Source organism: Pogoniulus pusillus, chromosome 15, assembly GCF_015220805.1.
Source record: "Pogoniulus pusillus isolate bPogPus1 chromosome 15, bPogPus1.pri, whole genome shotgun sequence".
Lineage (NCBI taxonomy): Eukaryota > Metazoa > Chordata > Aves > Piciformes > Lybiidae > Pogoniulus > Pogoniulus pusillus.
Window position 1 is genome coordinate 25515720 of NC_087278.1, and position 17567 is coordinate 25533286.

The following is a 17567-nucleotide window of genomic DNA, read 5'->3' on the forward strand; positions in this document are numbered from 1 at the left end:
GACCTCATTCCTGTCTACAACTACCTGAAGGGATTGTAGCCAGGTGGGGGTTGGCCTCTTCTGCCAGGCAACCAGCAATAGAACAAGGGGACACAGTCTCAAGCTGCGCTGGGGGAGGTCTAGGCTGGATGTTAGGAGGAAGTTGTTGCTAGAGAGAGTGATTGGCATTGGAATGGGCTGCCCAGGGAGGTGGTGGAGTCACCGTGTTCAAGAAAAGCCTGGATGAGGCACCACTTAGTGCCATGGTCTGGTTGACTGGCTAGGGCTGGGTACTATGTTGGGCTGGATGATCTTGGAGGTCTCTTCCAACCTGGTTGATTCTATGATTTTATGAGCAAGTCTCTCTGTATCAGAAAATGAGTTTTATTTATTGCCAATCAAAATAAAAGTATGATGAGGAAAAAGAAACCCAAATCCTGAACCCACTTTCCTGCTTCACTCCTGTTTTCTCCACCCCTCCTCCTGTGCAGCAAAGGGAAATGGGCAATGGGGGTCATGGTCAGTTCAGCACATGCCAGCTCTGCCCCTCCTTCCTCCTTAGGGGGAGGTCTCCTCATGCTCTTCACCTGCTCCACCATGGACTCCACTCTCTCCCCAAGGCCATAAGTCCTGCCATAAGCCTGCTCCAATGTGGGCTTTCCACAGGGTCACAGCCTCCTTCAGGCACATTCACCTGCTCCAGTGTGTCCCCTCCATGGGCTGTCCTTGGACTTGAGGTCCTTCAGAGAATTGTGTACTCTGTCATTAGACCATGCAGGTCCACACCAGCAGCATCAGCATAGAGCTCAGGCACCACCAGCTCGGGCACCTGCAGCACTGCGTGGCCATTGCTGGTTTTCACAGCTGTCTGCAGGGCCTGGAGCAGGTCTGCTGGAGAAGGCCTCTTAGCTGCACTCCACTGCCAGCACGACTTCATGATGCTGTACCTGCAAGATGGGGAAGTAGGGAAGCACTGGCAATGAGAAGCATCAAGCAAACATTTGACAACAGTTATCTCACATTTAAAGAGATCTCATCCGTTTCAGCTTCATACAATGTTCCTCCAATGACCCTTTGAAATCTGCAACCACATCAGAACGTGTGGGGAGAAAGGTGTGCAGGGCTAGCACAAGCTGAGTATGGCAAAAGACCCTTTGGTATTCCCTTCTGGAACAGTACTATGGAAATAAAAGACCTTTTGGGCTGACAAGATGACCTGGAGCACCTCTCTTGTGAAGACAGGCTGAAAGAATTGGGGTTGCTCAGCCTGGAGAAGAGAAGGCTCAGGGTAGATCTTGGAGCAGCCTTCCAGTACCTGACAGGGGCTACAAGAAAGCTGGGAAGGGATTTTTAAAAGGGCTTGGAGTGATATAGGATGAGAGGGAATGGATTTAAGATTGAGGAGGACAGACTGAGGCTGGAGATTAGGAATAAATTCTTTGCAGTGAGGGTGCTGAGACTGAAACAGTCTGTCCAAGAAGGCTGTGGATGTCTCCTCCCTCAAAGTGTTTAAGGATAGGTTGGATGAAACCTTGAGCAACCTGGTCTGGTGGGAGGTGTCCCTGCCCATGGCAGAGGTGCTGGAATTGGATGATATTCAAGGTCCTTTCCAACCTAAACCAATCTATGAATCTACAAGATGCAGTTTTCATGTCTCTTCCACTTAACTCTGCAGATCTCAGGTTAACTGTCCCCTAATTCAAGTGGCTTACATGGTTTGTTGGCAGTTTGAAGGCTGCTTCATAATGTTCTGTCTCTGCAAGTATGACAAAATGTCAGAAGGTGGCACCTCAGGATATGGTGGAGCACCTGGAAGAGCAAAAGGAATAATAGTGTAAACCCCAGTGATTGCAGTCAGCAGTGTCTGTGTCAGAACACTTTACTTCCTTAGCTAAATGTATTTGTTTCCACACACAATTCACACTGACAGAGCTTAAAAGGAATTGTCACCACTTGGCTAGTTGCAAAAAAACAGGATACTGATCTGCATGGCCCAGCATTGCCTTCCAAATTTGAGATGTTGGGTCTTCCTAATTTGCTGCTCCCTTATGTATTTATTTCATTATCATGAAATCTTCTTACCTAATGTAACCATTTCATACAGCAGGATTCCAAAAGACCATCTGCAAGAGAAGAAAACAAAGCAAGCTGAAGTTTCCATTCCAGGTACCTAGCTGGCTTCAGTACATCAAAGAGCTCAGCACGACTGCAGAAATGAGAAGAGGAGGGATGAGCTATGAAGTGGAGAATTATGCTGAGATAAGCTCAGGAGGTGACATCCCAGAATGGTCAGGGTTGGAAGGGACCCATGGAGATTACCTAGTGCAAGTGCCCCGCTAAAGCAGGGCCACTCAGAGCAGGCTGCACAGGAACGTGCCCCAGTGGGTTCTGAAGTCACAGTATCACAGTATCACAGTATTATCAGGGTTGGAAGAGACCTCACAGATCATCAAGTCCAACCCTTTACCACAGAGCTCAAGGCCAGACCATGGCACCAAGTGCCACGTCCAATCCTGCCTTGAACAGCCCCAGGGACGGCGACTCCACCACCTCCCCGGGCAGCCCATTCCAGTGTCCAAGTCTCCAGAGAAGGAGATTGCACAACTTCCCTGGGCAGCCTGCTCCAGTGCTCTGGCACCTCCACAGTAAAGAAGCTTTTCCTTATCTTCAAGTGAAACCTCCTGTGTTCTAGTCTGTGCCCGTTGCTCCTTGTCCTATCACTGGGCAGCACTGAAAAGATCCCAGCCCCATCCTCATGATCCCTTTAGATACTGATCAGCATTGAGAAGATGTCCTCTCAGCAGTTCCTCAGGCTCATGTGCCCCAGGTCTCTCAGCCTCTCCCCATAGGAAAGATGCTCCAGTCCTCTCAGCATCTCTGTGGCCCTCCATTGGACTCTCTCCAGTAGATCCCTGCCTCTCTCAAACTGGGGAGCCCAGAACCAGACAAAGTATTCCAGGTGTGGCCTCACCAGGGTAGAGTAGAGAGGGAGAAGAACCTTCCTTGACTTGCTTGACTCTTCTCAATGTACCCCAGGAGACCATTTGCTTTCTTGGCCATAAGGGCGCATTTCTGACTCCTGGTGAACTTGCTGCCCACCAGCACTCCCAGGTCCTTCTCCAGAGCTACTTTCTACCAGGTTGGGGGATGAGTGAAAGAGACAGGGCCTGATAGACAGATGAAAGTCTAGTGTAATGAGGTCATACATGTCTGCCTTGATGCTGGCAGGTTTCTTCAGGAGCCGCTCAGGTGCCTGCCACTTGACTGGCACACCCTGTGTGACTAAGTTCACACCACACTTGTGAGTTTCATAGGCCAGACCCAAACCACAGAGTTTGGCAGTGAAGTTGTGATGGAGGAGGACATTTCTGGCAGCAACGTCACCATGGAACAATTTCTTCTGTTCAAGGTAAGTCTGGAGAGTTGCAAAAGAAAGAGAAAGGGAGAGGGGAGGGAGGGGGAGTAGGGGACAAAGAGAGAATTTTAAAGGGAATGTTTAAATTAAAGTTGATGTGATTGAAATGTAGCTGATTTTAACTTTCACTTGGACTCTGCCTGTCCATGCTGTGGAACAGAGGTGCATGCAGGCTCATCAAAAATGACACAAGCATCCTCAGCTCAGTTTTACCAAAGCACATTCTCAGTGTCTAGGCCAAGAGGCCACCATGCAGGCTTGTGTGGTAACCAAACCAGCAGGGAATGGGAGCAGACTTACCAGGGCTGCTGCAACCTGCTGTCCAACCTCATACACTTGCCTCTCAGTGAGGTCGTAGGGGATACCATCCATGGTCATCACATCCTAGAGACAAGAGAGCAGACTGCTGTTGTGAGACCCCCACCTGCACCCAGAAGATGAAGAAATCATAGCACTGTAGAATGATTTAGGTTGGAAGGGACTTCCAAAGGTCATCCAACCCCCTCCAGTCAGCAGGGACATACTCCACTGGATCAGCTTGCTCAGAGCCTTGTGAAGCCCAATCTTGAATACCTCAGGGATGGGGCCTAGGTACCCCACCCTAGGTGCAGGACTTGACAATCTGCCTTATTGAACCTCCTGAGATTCTCCTCAGACCCTCTCTCCAGCCCTCTTCCAGAACTTCTTTGGGAGATGCAAACTGTTCAGACTGACAGAGAGGCTTGCATGGAGATGAGAAGAGCAGTGTGTGACGTGGATAGTATGCAGCTAAGGGAGCTCAGAAGATATCCATCACCACATCTTTTGACTCACCCTCCGACATGTCCACAGAAATGTCAACAGGTCACCAAGGGACACATCTTCCAAGACCATATAAAGTGGGAGCTGGTCTACACAGCATCCAACCAATTCAACCAGGTTTTCATGATGGCCAAGGTTTTGATGGAATTTAATCCTTCCCAGGAAATCCTTTACTTCCTGGGGACAAGCCTGGCCTGAAAAAAACAGAAAACCCCAAGCCAAACAAAACCAACCCAAACAAAAACCCACAGCCACAACAACAAAACCCAAATGGAGACAGCAAAGAGCTGTGTGAGCACCTTAAAATGAATGTGAACTCAGATGAATTCTTGGCTTTAAGCCTAGTACCACTGGCAGAACTTTGGGTTCTTTGATCATGGGTTGGTCTGTAAGACACCAAGCCTGCTAGCAACAGCTGTGGCTAACTTGTCTCAAAGAGGGAAAAGGATCCTGGGGCAAGAATCAGCAGGGTTTATGGCAAGAGCTTTAAACTAGATTGGAAGGAGGATGGGCATCTGAATCAGGGAGGGGAAAGAAATCAGGCTTGCCTGTGACAAGCAGGAGATTGACTCACTGGGGGCTCCTCAGGCAGTAGAAGCCAGTTAGGAAACTCCCACAAAACACCTCAAGGGACTCAAGGGGAGCCCTGCTAGGAAAGTGCTGCAGCCACTGCCCAGCTGGAGCCTCTACATGCAGCATCGGCAACAAATAAGAAGCTGGAAGCTGTGCTGCAGCTAGAAACCATGACCTGGTAGCCATCATCGAGACCTGGTGATACTGAACACAGCTTGTTCTTGCTCAGCAGTGACTCCAAAGTTGTGCCCAGCATCCTGTCTCTGTACTAAAGCAGAGCCTGGCCATGTGCCTTACCTCGTAAGGTTTTCAGCACCACACTTCTGGGCTTGCCAGGGTTCCCCGTTTCCAGCTGTGCTCTGTAGATGCTCCCGTAGCGGCCGTCTTTTATTAGCTGCAGGCTGCCTGCTGAGAGCTTCTCTCGTGGTATCTTCAGGTCTTTCAAAGCCCAGGAGGCAGAATTCAGCAGGGCCTCCACAGAGGTCTCACTCAGCTGAATGTAGTGGCTCTCTGTGGAGCTGGATTCCCGCTGATTCACGGCATTCACTGACAAAAGCAATTGCCCGGAAAAGCAGACAGATGACCTCTTTTAGTAGGTGACAATATCCATCCTTCTGTCCCCTTAAAATTGGCATAGAGCCAGAGAATCCTTTCTGTTGGAAAAGACCTTTAAGATCATCAACTCCAACCAGTCTGGTGCTAAATCACATCCCTCAGCACCACATCTCTGCCTCTTTTAAACACCTCCAGGGAAATAACTGATCCATACTGGTTTGGAAACCAGGGCAAAGTAAGGAACTCTTAATAGATCTTACTTCTTCTGACTCTTGAAGAGGAGAAGAAATTTATCAACCACTATTTCATGAAAAGGCAAAATGAGCCTGGAGATCTCTAAAACATGTAACTCTGGGAACTTTCTGGTTAAGAAGCACTTGTCCCTGATTCCCATGTCCCAAAGCAATGACCCTTTTGTAACAAGGTACCAGTTGTTACGAAAGTGCCATGGACAGGATGTTCCCACAAAGGCCTCATCTTGATTCTCAATTATTTCTCCTAACACAAACTGAAGAGATGCTTTCCTCTACCAAACCAAAATCGGTTCAGAACTGGATTTTCACTTCCATGCAGCAATGTGTGGAGTCTGAAGAGCAGGACTTGTGAGAAAGAGCTGAAGGAACTGGGGTTATTTAGTCTGGAGAAGAGAAGGCTGAGGGAAGACCTCCTCACTTTCTACGACTCCCTGAAAGGAGGTTGGAGCAACACAGCAGTTGGTCTCTTCTCTACAAGTGAGGGGACAAGATGAAGAGGTTTCAAGTTGCACCAGGTGAGATTTAGGTTGGATACGATAAGAAACTTGTTCAGTGAAAGGGTTCTCAAAGACTGGAACAGGTTTCCCAGTGAGGTGGTGGAATCTCCTGTGCCTGGAGGCATTTAAAAGAGGCTGAGATGCGGTGCTAAGGGACACGATTTAGCACCAGACTTGCTGGAGTTAGAGAATGGTTGGACTGGATGACCTTAAGGGTCTTTTCCAAGTAAAATAGTTCTATGATTCTGTCAGTCTCTGTTCTGTCTCCTGTTGTCTCCACACGAAGTGGGAAACAATAATTTGAAATGAAATGTCTTAAATGGCAGCAAAGGAAATGGATTAAATGAGCATGATCTGTATTACAGCGCCTGGCAGTCACCACCACCCCTGTGAAACCCTCCTTTGCAGGAGCCTCTGAAGGGTTGTCACACAAATACACTTTGCAGCTCTCCAGTGCCTGAAAGGGGCCTACAAGAAAGCTGAGGAGAGACTTTGTACAAGGGTATCTCTTGACAGGAAAAGATGTAATGACTTAAAGCTTGAGGAGGGCAGACTGAGACTGGAGATCAGGAAGAAATTCTTTGCAGTGAGGGTGGTGAGTCACTGGAATGGGCTGCCCAGGGAAGTTGTGGATGCCCCCTCCTTGGAGGTGTTCAAGGCCAGGTTGGATGAGGCCTAGAGCGACCTGTTCAAGTGGGAGATGTCCCTGCCCATGGCAGGGGTTTGGAACTAGATGTGCTTCAAGGTTCTTTTCCAGTCTAAACCATTCTATGACTCCAAACTTTCTCAGATCCATCAGTACCAGAGATTCCATTCCCACTACTGCAAGCTGGCTAAACCAGTGTGCCCAGTCTCTCTAGGGTGCTACTGCTGAACACCACTCAGGCTCTGCAGAAATACTCTTGTATGGCTATTACTCAAGCAATGGGCAAATGGGGCTGACTTCTGGTCACTGGAACCTGAAACTGCCTGCAAATCACTTCCTTTACCTTGGTGCCCAGGCGACGCCGACTGCTGCTGCTTTGCTCGCAAGCCTCGGCAGTGGAGCCAAAGGATGACAGTCAGCAGGATGACAAAAAAACCCACCAGGAGAACTGGGACAACGATCACTTCAGTCTGATACTCACGCACAACTGTCCACAGGGAGAGAAAATGGAAAGCCAAGGGGTTAACAGCACTGCCTGCTGCGCAGTGCTCCTCACTAACAGAGCAGTAATAACCCATTTCAGCAGCTTCCCACCCCAAAAGCAGGTGTGTCCACCCTCTGCTCTTTGCAACAGCAACTCAGCACTGCTAGGGCTGTTTCAAAGGTGCTGAGTGTCTACACTGCATGGAACCACTGGGGCTTCCACACCTAGGGTCACTTGTCTTGATGCTTTCATAGAGAGGCTAGGAACTGTAGCCCTGGCAAAGGGACAGCAGGGAGATGGGAGAGGCTGAATACTGCTCCGCTGTCACAAATGGCATAGTGTAGGTTGGACATCAGGAGGAAGTTCTTAACAGTGGTGAAATACTGGAGGAGGTTGTCCAGGGAAGTGGTTGAGGCCCCATCCCTGGAGACATTCAAGATCAGACTCGATGTGGCCCTGGGCAGCCTGATTGAGTTGGAAGTATCCCTGCTCACTACAGGGTGTTGGACAAGATGATTTTTGAGGATCCCTTCCAACCCAGAGAAATCTGTGAAGCTGTGAAGGAACCTGTGAATCTTACCACAGAGCTTGTCATTGCTGCTGCACTCCAGCAGCATGCGTGTGAACCGTTTCACATCCCCTGCCATGTTCAGTTACAGCCAGGTGGGTGTCCAACTTTTGTCTTCTGCACAAATACGGAGAATATTGATGGCATTTATTAGGAAGATGGATCATATATGAAGCAAGAAGTAGCTAAGTATGGAGCTGTCTACCCCCTAGGATCAGTGGTTGTGTGAAGAAGCATTGACATAGTCCAGTGCACAGCCACAAAGATGCTGAAGGTATCTCCATTGTGAGCACAGGCTGAGGGAGCTGGGGCTCTTGAGCTGGAGCAGAGCAGCCTGAGGGTGACCTCAGTCATGTTTGTCAAGATGTGAAGGGCATTGTCAAGAAGACAGAGCCAGGCTCTGCTCAGGGATGTCCAAGGACAGGATAAGGGGCAATGGGTGCAAGCTGGAGCAGAGGAGGTTCCAGGGGAACTGAAGGAGAAAGATTTTCACAGTGAGGTTGCCAGAGTCCTGGAGCAGGCTGCCCAGAGAGGTTGTGGCTAGATGCACTCCAGTGTGACCTGCCCTAGGTGTCCTGCTCTGTCAGGGGGATCACAGGATATTAGGGGTTGGAAGGGACCCAAGGAGATCATTGAGTCCAACCCCCCTGCCAGAGCAGGACAATACAATCTAACACAGATCACAGAGGAACACATCCAGACAGGCCTTGAAAGTCTCCATTGAAGAAGATCCCATAACCTCTCTGGGAAGCCTGCTCCAGGGGGCTGGACTGGATGATCTTTGAAGGTCCCTTCCAACCCCTAACATTCTGTGATGCTATGAATGGCAGACTGCAGCATCAGATGGCAGTTAAGCTGAAGCTTGTTGCACTGTGCCTCACAAGCACTCAGGTAACCCAGGCCTGAGGCTGGCACGTGCACAACAGTTCAGTCATGAACCAAATGCTATTTAAAGAGCAGCTAACAGAGCTCACACGTGTCCAGCTAACACTGCTGAGGGGCCACAATGGCTCAGCCTCTTCTCTCCAAGTCCATAGCAAATGAACCTAGGCAATGCTGCAAGCTGGGGGAAGAGTGACTGGAAATCTGGCCAGCAGTGAAAGACCTGGGGGTGTTGGAATAAAAGAATCATTGAGTTGTTTTGGTTGGGAAAGACTTTGAATGTCATCTTGTCTAACCATTCCCTGGCTCTACCAAGTCTGGTGCTAAACCACCCCCACCAGCACCACATCTCTGCTCTTTCTGAACACCTCCAGGCATTGGGATTCAACCACCTCCGTGGGTGGAGCCTGCTGCAGTGTTGATGGGTAGCCAGCTGATGATGAGCCACTGAGTACCCAGATGGCCAAGAAGGCCAACAGTATTCAGTCCTGGATCAGCAATAGTGTGACCAACAAGATCAGACAAGTGATTGTGCCACTGCACTCAGCACTGGGGAGGCCACGCCTTGAAGACTGGGTTATGTTTTGGGAGCCTCCTCTACAAGGACACTGAGGTTCTGGAGCAGGCCCAGAGAAGGGCAACAAAGCCAGAGCAGGGTCTGGAGAACAGGGCTGGTGAATAGCACCTGAGGGAACTGGGGTTGTTTAGCCTGAAGAAAAGGAGGCTGAGAAGAGACCTTCTCACTCTCTACACCTCCTTGAAAGAAGCCTAGAGGCAGGTGTGCATAGGTTTCTTCTCCCTAGCAACAAGTGATAGGACAAGAGTAAATGGGCTCAAGTTGCACCAGAGATTTAGGCTGGACATTAAAAGAAGCTTCTTGACTGAGAAAGTTCTCAACCACTGGAACAGGCTGTCCGGGGAGGTGGATGAATCCCCATGCCTGGAGGTGTTTAAAAGAGCAGAGTTGTGGTGTTGAGGGACATGAGGACCCTGTCTGCAGGTTGGTTTTTTGTTTGTTTGTTTGTTTGGTGTTTTTTTCCCCCCTGCACAAACACAGAGGTTCCACAGGTTTCCAAGGCTTTTCACTGGAGATCAGGTCACTCTGGAATGCTTTCTGCTTCTGAGGTAAACATTTTACTTAACTCTGGTAACAGAAATTTCCCTGTCACAGAAGATCTCTTGGTCTTACCTTAGAGCTGCTGAGCTTCATATTTGTCTCTCTCATGATATTAGAATAGAATCATAGAATGCTTTGTGTTGGAAGAGAGCTCCAAAGGTCATCCAGTCCAACCCCCTGCAGTCAGCAGGGATATGCTTCACTAGAGCAGCTTGCTTACAGCTTTGTTCAGCCTGAACTTGAAGATCCCTAGGGATGAGAGCCTCAACTACTTCCCTGGGCAACCTATTTCAATGTTCCAGCACCCTGATGGTGTAGAACTTGTTCCTAACATCCAACCTAAATCTGCTCTTCTCTCATTTCAAACCATTGTCCCTCGTCCTGCCCCTGCAGGCCTTTGCAGACAGTCTCTCTGCAGCCTTCTTGCAGCCCCCTTCAGGTCCTGGCAGGCTGCTAAGTCTACCTGGAGCCTTCTCTTCTCCAGGCTAAACACCCCAGCTCCCTCAGCCTGTCCTCACAGCAGAGCTGCTCCAGCCTCCTCATCATTTTTGTAGCCCTTCCCTGGACCCTCTCCATTAGGTCCATGTCCTTCCTGTGCTGAGGGCTCCAGAGCTGGACACAGCAGTGCAGGTGAGGTCTCCCCAGAGCAGAGCAGAGAGGCAGAATCAGCTCTCTCCATCTCTGGCCATGCTGCTTTTGATGCAGCCCAGGCTGCCATTGGCCTTCTGGGCTGCAAGTGCCCATTGCTGGCTCATGTCCAGCATCTCATCCACCAGCACCCCTAAGTCCTTTTCTGCAGAGCTGCTCTCAGTCTCACCACCCAGCCTGAATTGATATCTAGGCCTGCCCTAGCTTAGGTCCATGCAGTATCATTCAGAAGGTTTTATAGGCATGGAGTTTTCCATCTTGTAAATTCTGCCTTTATTTTCAGCTATGAGTTCAAGGCAATTAACCCCAATGGCAAATGTTAATAAGTGATGTAATTCTGATTGATAAGGATGATAAAACTTTAAACAGTGAAATTATGCTGCATCAGCTGCACAGCAGAGACATCAGAAAGAGGAAAATGGGATGTATCTGCACTTTGAGATGTCATAAAAAGTCACAGAATCATTTCAGTCAGTCCTTTAAGAGTCCAAACATTCTCTAACTTGCTTAAGTCTGGTGCTAAAGCCTGCTCCTCAGCACCACATCCCTGCCTCTTTTAAACACCTCCAGGCACAGGGATTCAACCACCTCCCAGGGCAGCCTGTGCCAGTCTTTGAGAAGCCTTTATTGAACTTTCAAGAAGTTTCTTCTAATATCAAATCTAAATGTCCCCTGGTGCAACTTGAGATCATTTCCTCTTGTCCTGTCACTTGCTACTAGGGAGAAGAGACCAACCCCCAACTCACTCCAAGCTCTTTTCAGGGAGTTGTAGAGAGCAGCGAGGCCTCTCCTCAGTCTCCTTTTCTCCAGGCTAAACAACTCCAGTTCCTTCAGCTGCTCCTCACCAGACCTGTCCTCCAGACCCTCCACCAGCTTCTTTGCCCTTCTGTGGACCCACTCCAGCACCTCAATGTCCTTCTTGTAGTGAGCCTCAAAACTGAACCCTGTCCTCAAGGTGTGGCCTGACCAAAGCTGAGGACAGGGGCACAATCACTGCCCTGGTTCTGCTGGCCATGCCACTGCTGACCCAGGCCAGGATGCTCTTGGTCTTTTTGGCCACCTGGGCACATGCTGACTCATCTTCAGCTGGCTATTTATTAACAGCCCTGGGTCTTTCTCTGCTGAGCAGAGATGTAAAAGCTTGAGCTCGGGTCAAGGGAAATGAACCTGACCGAATGTGGCTAGAGTGCCTAGAGCAGGCAGTGGTCAGTGCATCACTCAGGATGCTCAGATACTCCTTAGTTCCAAGCAGACTCATGACAGTCCAGCCTTTCTTTGACTGGTACCCAAATCCAGAGTCCCACATCCATGCTGAATGTAAAAAGAAGACCATGAACTTTAGAAACAGCAGAAGTGGCTGCCACTAGCCAACTAGAAATGGAAGGCAAAAATCTTAGCAGAAGCTAACCTGCAGTCAACAGCACTTGCAAACTGCTACTAGCAGATTTCCTGGTCAGCTATCCAGTAGTTTCACAGCCTGACAACAGTCCCAGCTTCAGCAGCCCCCCAGATCTGCCCTGCACCAATACTTGTACTGCTCCTCTGTGGCTATTTGCCAACAGGATGAATGCTGGGAAATGAGAATGGTTTAGAATCATAGAATGGGTTGGGCTGGAAGGAACCTCCAAAGGTCATTCAGTCCAACCCCCTTGCAGTCAGCAGGGACATCCTTCACTAGATCAGCTTACTCAGAGCATCGTCCAGCTTGACCTTGAATAGTTCCATGGATGTGGCCTCAGCTACCTCCCTGGGCAACCTGTTGCAGTGTTTCAGCACCTTACTGGTGCAGAACTTGTTCCTAATAACCAATCTAAATCTGCTCTTCTCTAGTCTGAAACAATTGCCCCTCATTCTATCACTGCAGGTCTTTGTTTTCAGCCACATTTGTTTGCCAAAGTGTTCTGCTGCCCTGGCAGTTTAGGCAGAGCAAAGAGGGGAGCACAGAGACAGGAGTAAGCAGCTGCAAGATGGCAGTTGTGAAGGCTGATGAAATCAGCTCAGGAAGCTGCAATATTGGATGTGAATATGGATTTGTGAATGCAGCTGAGCTGAATGAAGTGCTCATGAATGCCAAAAGAATCCATTCTCTCTGCTCTCTTCCCACTCCCTCTTTTGCTCCCACCTGTGCAATTGATCACATGGTAAAGGGATTCAAACTCCTAACCTACCAGGGGAAAAAAATCACTGTTCTTGTGCCATGGTGATTTCCTGCCCTTTTAGTGAGTGGTCACAGTTCACCAGGCAATGCAACAAGGGTCAAGAGAGGCTCAGGGAAAGTGGCAGAAGTGCACATCTAGAAGCAGGGACAGTGACAAAGGATCTCCTGCCATCCAGGGAGTGAGTAATTCTCTAAAGCCTGTATCAGCACAGACCCCAAGGTACTGTATGCCAGCACAAACCTGACCATGAGGCCATTTCCTCTCCTCTTATCACTTGTTACTAGAGATAAAAGACCAACACCCACCTGACTCCAGCCTCCTTTCAGGGAGTTGTAGCAATGAGGTCTGCCCTCAGCCTCCTCTTCTCCAGACTAAACAATCCCAGTTCTCTCAGCTGCTCCTCACCAGACCGGTTCTCCAGACCCTTCACCAGCTTTATTGCCCTTCTCTGGGCCTGCTCTAGCATCTAGGTACCCTTCCTGGACTGGAAGGCCACAAAATTGAACCCAGTCCTCAAGGTGTGGCCTCCCCAGTGCTGAGTACAAGGCACAATCCCTGCCTTGCTGGTAACACTACTACTGCTGATCTAAGGCAGGATGCTGTTGGCCTCCTTGGCCACCTGGGCACATGCTGGCTCATTTTCAGCTGCTGATCAACACCCAGATGTTTCTCTGCTGAGCAGCCTTCCAGCCGCTCTGTAGCACTGCCTGGGGTTGTTGTGACCCAAGTGCAGGACCCAGCTCTTGGCCTTGTTGGTTCTCATACAATTGGTCTCATCCCATTGACGCAGCCTGGCCAGGTCCTTCTGCAGAGCCTTCCTACTTTGGAGCAGATCCACACTCCCTCCCAGGTCAGTGTCAACTGCAAATTTTCTGAGGGTGCCTGGATCCCCTCAGACCAATCCCCCTGTCTGATAGTTCCCACAACCAGTGCAAATGTGTAAACCCTTGGCTACTGATTAGCCATCCTGTCTAGAGAGCAAGCCAAGGAAATGGGTTCAATGTGATGAAAGCAAAAGCTCAGGTTCATCAGACATTTTAAACTGTGCTATGAGCATTAATGCAGCTATTTCTCCAGACTTCCTGGTCTGCATTAACTGCTCACTGCCTTGCTAGTAAAATAGTCTTCTGGGTGCCTTTCATGCACTGGTGAGGACCAGCTATGATATGACCAGGGGCATGTAAAGAACAGCTGAGTAATGTCTCACTTCAGCATGCTGCCTCACTGATAAAACCCAAACTAAATACTTTAACCATCACATCTTACAGTGACAGAACCACACTCTCAAGTTATTCCAGTCACCTTTTCTGTACTGCTTTTATTATTTTCCTTCCTTGACCATGGCCACCTCTCAAGGCTTAGACAACTCTTCTGGCTGTGCAGCTGAAAGGGAGCAGAGCTTCCAGGGCACTGCAGGAGCCAGAAGGACAATGATGCAGAGCTCAGGACAGACAAGCACTTGTGGACACTAAACGTAAGAGAAGAAGAAAAGCAGCACGGAAGGGCAAATGGCAAAGGAAAGATTTCTTCCCCTGCAATGCCTGCTGTTTTACCAGGAGCAGTGTCCAAAACAAACAAAGAACAGGTCCCACAGGTTTTGAGCCCAATGACTTGATGCCATAAGAACACAGATATCTGCAAAAAGGTAAATATTTCTTAGACTCCATATTCTGCCTCTTCTGTCTGCGGAAGGCCTTGGGGATTACTTCCAACAGTCTGTTAGACCATGACATCTTTGCAAGATTTTCCTGGCCCATCAAGTCAAGTCATCTCATCTCTCATGGTACTGCACCTGTGTGTTACCAAGCAGCAACTCCAACACTGCAGACTGGGAAATTCTGACCAGTCAACCCAGGTTATAACATACCAGAGCCACCTCACCTCTGTCCTGACCAAGAACTCCTGATAATACCCTGAGGCTTTCTGTCCTGGCTGTACCAATGTCTCACCTATAAAGATTTCAAACTCCAACTCGTTTCTGCAACTGGAAGCTCCAAGAAAACAAAGGTTTTCCAGAATCACATACAGTCCTCTGCTAGGACAGGCTGAGGGAGCTGAGGTTTTCAGCCTGGAGAAGGCTCCAGGAAGTCCTTAGAGCAGCCTGCCAGGACCTGAAGAAGGCTACAAGAAGTCTGCAGAGGGACTGTTTGCAAAGGCCTGCAGGGACAGGACAAGGGACAATGGTTTGAAATGAGAGAAGAGCAGATTTAGATTGGATGTTAGGAACAAATTCTGCACCATCAGGGTGCTGCAACACTGCAACAGGTTGCACAAGGAAGGAGTTGAGGCCTCATCTCTGGAGATATTCAAGACAGGAGTGAACAAAGTTGTGTGCAAATTGCTCTAGTGGAGGATGTCCCTGCTGACTGCAGGGGGTTGGACTGGATGACCTTTGGGGGTCCCTTCCAATCCAAACTATTTTATGATTCTGGGACCAAGAGAAAAATCTTAGTAGACTTCAGGGGGACCTTAGAGCTGTCTTCCAATATCTGAAAGGATCCTACAGAAAGGCTGGAGGTCCCTTTCAACCTGAACCATTCTGGGATTCTATGTGACCTGGGCTAGCTGCTACTGAAGGATATTAAAGGGTGTAAAAGACAATTTAGTCTGACTACTTCTGAAAAGCTGGACCATGGAGAAGTTAGCAAACAATGAGACCCATTCTGCTATGTCAGCAGGTGAATTACTTTGGGCAAACTCAAATCCTTTTCAAAGGAGCAGAAAAGAACCTGGCAAAGTCAGCAGCTACTACTTCATTGAGAAATGAGAGTCAGGAGGACTCTGCACTGCTTCTGACAAGGTTAGTCCAAACCGGCACCATATCAGTGGAGATATGCAGGTTGTCATGGTGCTGAGTTTTGCTTCATCTCACATGAAATAACTCATTTGTGCAGTGTGAGGAAGCACAGTGTTGTGAACTGGTACAGCAACTAAATGGGGAGGGAGAGAAAAAGATTTTATCTGATGCAGACAGGGCCTACTGAATTTATAGCAAACTACCCTCTGAATTAAGGGCCATGCAACGAATTCCTCACAGGCAATCTGCAAAACCCAAGTTAAAATGATTTTCAGGAAGTGAAGAACACATTAACATGAAGTCCTAAGTGAGCAGGCTGCTTGCAATCTGAAAAGTCTGGAGGACAGCAGCACATTTTCATCCATGACTTCCTTTTGTGTAGTCAAAATCACAGCATCACAGAATGTTAGGGGTTAAAAGGAACCTCCAAAGATCATCCAGTCCAACTTCTCTGGCAGAGCAGCACCACCTAAAGCAGGTCACACAAGAACACATCCAGCTGGGTTTGAAATGTCACCAGAACAGAAGACTCCACAACCTCTCTGGGCAGCCTGCTTCAGGGCTCTGGCAACCTCAGAATGAAAAAGTTTCTCCCATTGTTCATGTGGAACCTTCTCTGCTTGCACAAATATATGGCCACAAAGAAAAGGAGCTGAAGATGCTGAAGGCAGGGGAACATCTCCCCGCTGAGCACAGGCTGAGGGAGCTGGGGCTCTTTAGCTTGGAGCAGAGCAGCCTGAGGGGTGACCTCAGTCAGTTTATTGAGGTGTGCAGAGCAGGGTCGGGAGGACAGAGCCAGGCTCTGCTCAGGGATGTCCAATGATAGGACAAGGGGCAATGGGTGCAAGCTGGAGCAGAGGAGCTACCCATGGGAACATTTTTCACTGTGAGGGTGTCAGTTCAGAGCCCTGGAGCAGGCTGCCCAGAGAGACTGGGGAGTCTCCTTCTCTGGAGACATTCCAAACCCACCTGGATGCACTCCTGTGTGACTTGCCCTTACCCTAGGCGATGCTCTGGCAGGGGGCTTGGACTGGATGACCTTTGGAGGTCCCTTCCAACCTCTAACGTTCTGTGTGATTCTGAAGCTCTATACACAACCGTAGGGTCACAATTTCAAATCTTTTGGATGTTTGTTGTTGATTTTCACATAGATTTTGTTTATAATTTAACCAGCAGCTCATGTGCACACACAGACACAGAGTGACACATGCAAACAGACCCATGCAGACAAAAATCAGCTGCACCACTTCATTTCACAGTTAGCCTTCTTAAAATCAAGCACCAGTGATGGAAGCCAGATGCTAATTAGTTCTGAATCCAGCCCTAGGCATGTATTACCTAACCACCCAGAGAAGGTATTTGCACACATATGCACCTCATCCCCCACGTTGTTTCAGAGACTAACTTTATAAGAAACTTGGTCCTTTTGTTTTTTCCTCCTGTTTAAAATGTGCCTAGAAGTGATTTCATTTAAATCAATCTGCACACCGGGGTCATCTTTTTTTTTCCCTTCTCAACCCCCTCCTTCCTCTCCCCATTACGAGCATGGAAATTTATGGCTACCACTAACTTCAGTGCAAACAGCAAACACAGGCACAGACGTTTCTCTGTACACACACAGGCACACAGGCTTTACAGCACAGCAGTATCCTAGTTTGGGGCACATTTGTGTTAATAAAGTCTTTGACAAAATGAATATTCACAGGGTAATCTTTCAGCAGTGCTTTCGCTCACTTACCTGAGCTGCACCACTTCTCTTGCCCTGCGGTAGTTGTTCCTGAAGCTTGCCTGCTGCTGCGGGTTCCCAGTTTGTCTGAGGGCACTTCTGATAAGGTCTTGTGTGGTTGTAGTTTTTATGCTTAAGTTCCTCCTCGCTGATTTTCCAACCCCGGACCTGCCCGGTTTCAATTCTTTACTCCCCAAGGTCTTCTCTGCTGTCTCCTCCGGGCAATCACTTGAGTGCAGGTCCCAACACGTGAGCTGACAGGTCAGCACACACTCGTAAAACGGGTCCGCCTGGCTTCCACACACCAGCTGCTCACCTGCTGATGACAGAGACAAGGCAAGAGCAAAGAGTCCTCGGGCGGGGACCTGCAGTGGAATTTGAAAGGCAGACAAACACAGATGGAGAGGGATAGGCTAACAGAGATCATACACTTCAGATTACAGGGTCATGCTCAGATAAAACGAGT

General features: G+C 48.9%; 1 protein-coding gene across 1 annotated transcript; it reads right to left on the reverse strand.

The window, feature by feature from the left end:
• Positions 1–347: 347 nt before the first annotated feature.
• Positions 348–17446, reverse strand: STYK1 (serine/threonine/tyrosine kinase 1). The gene is made up of 10 exons (XM_064154834.1): positions 17114–17446; positions 7785–7889; positions 7064–7207; positions 5066–5314; positions 4208–4389; positions 3695–3778; positions 3186–3394; positions 2062–2102; positions 1692–1788; positions 348–926 (listed from the first exon to the last, which is right to left on the reverse strand). Exons 2-10 carry the CDS (start codon positions 7849–7851, stop codon positions 722–724), a joined length of 1278 nt encoding a protein of 425 aa, XP_064010904.1. The 5' UTR covers positions 7852–7889; positions 17114–17446; the 3' UTR covers positions 348–721.
• Positions 17447–17567: the final 121 nt, after the last annotated feature.

Excerpts from the sequence above, each read along its gene's own strand:
- STYK1 (XM_064154834.1), bottom strand. The coding sequence starts at position 7,851 with ATGGCAGGGGATGTGAAACGGTTCACACGCATGCTGCTGGAGTGCAGC. Across the intron at positions 4,390-5,065 it reads GGTGCTGAAAACCTTACGAG|GCCAGGCTTGTCCCCAGGAA; the intron begins GTAAGGCACATG and ends TGTTTTTTTCAG. Across the intron at positions 2,103-3,185 it reads GCCAGCATCAAGGCAGACAT|ATGGTCTTTTGGAATCCTGC; the intron begins GTATGACCTCAT and ends CTTCTCTTGCAG.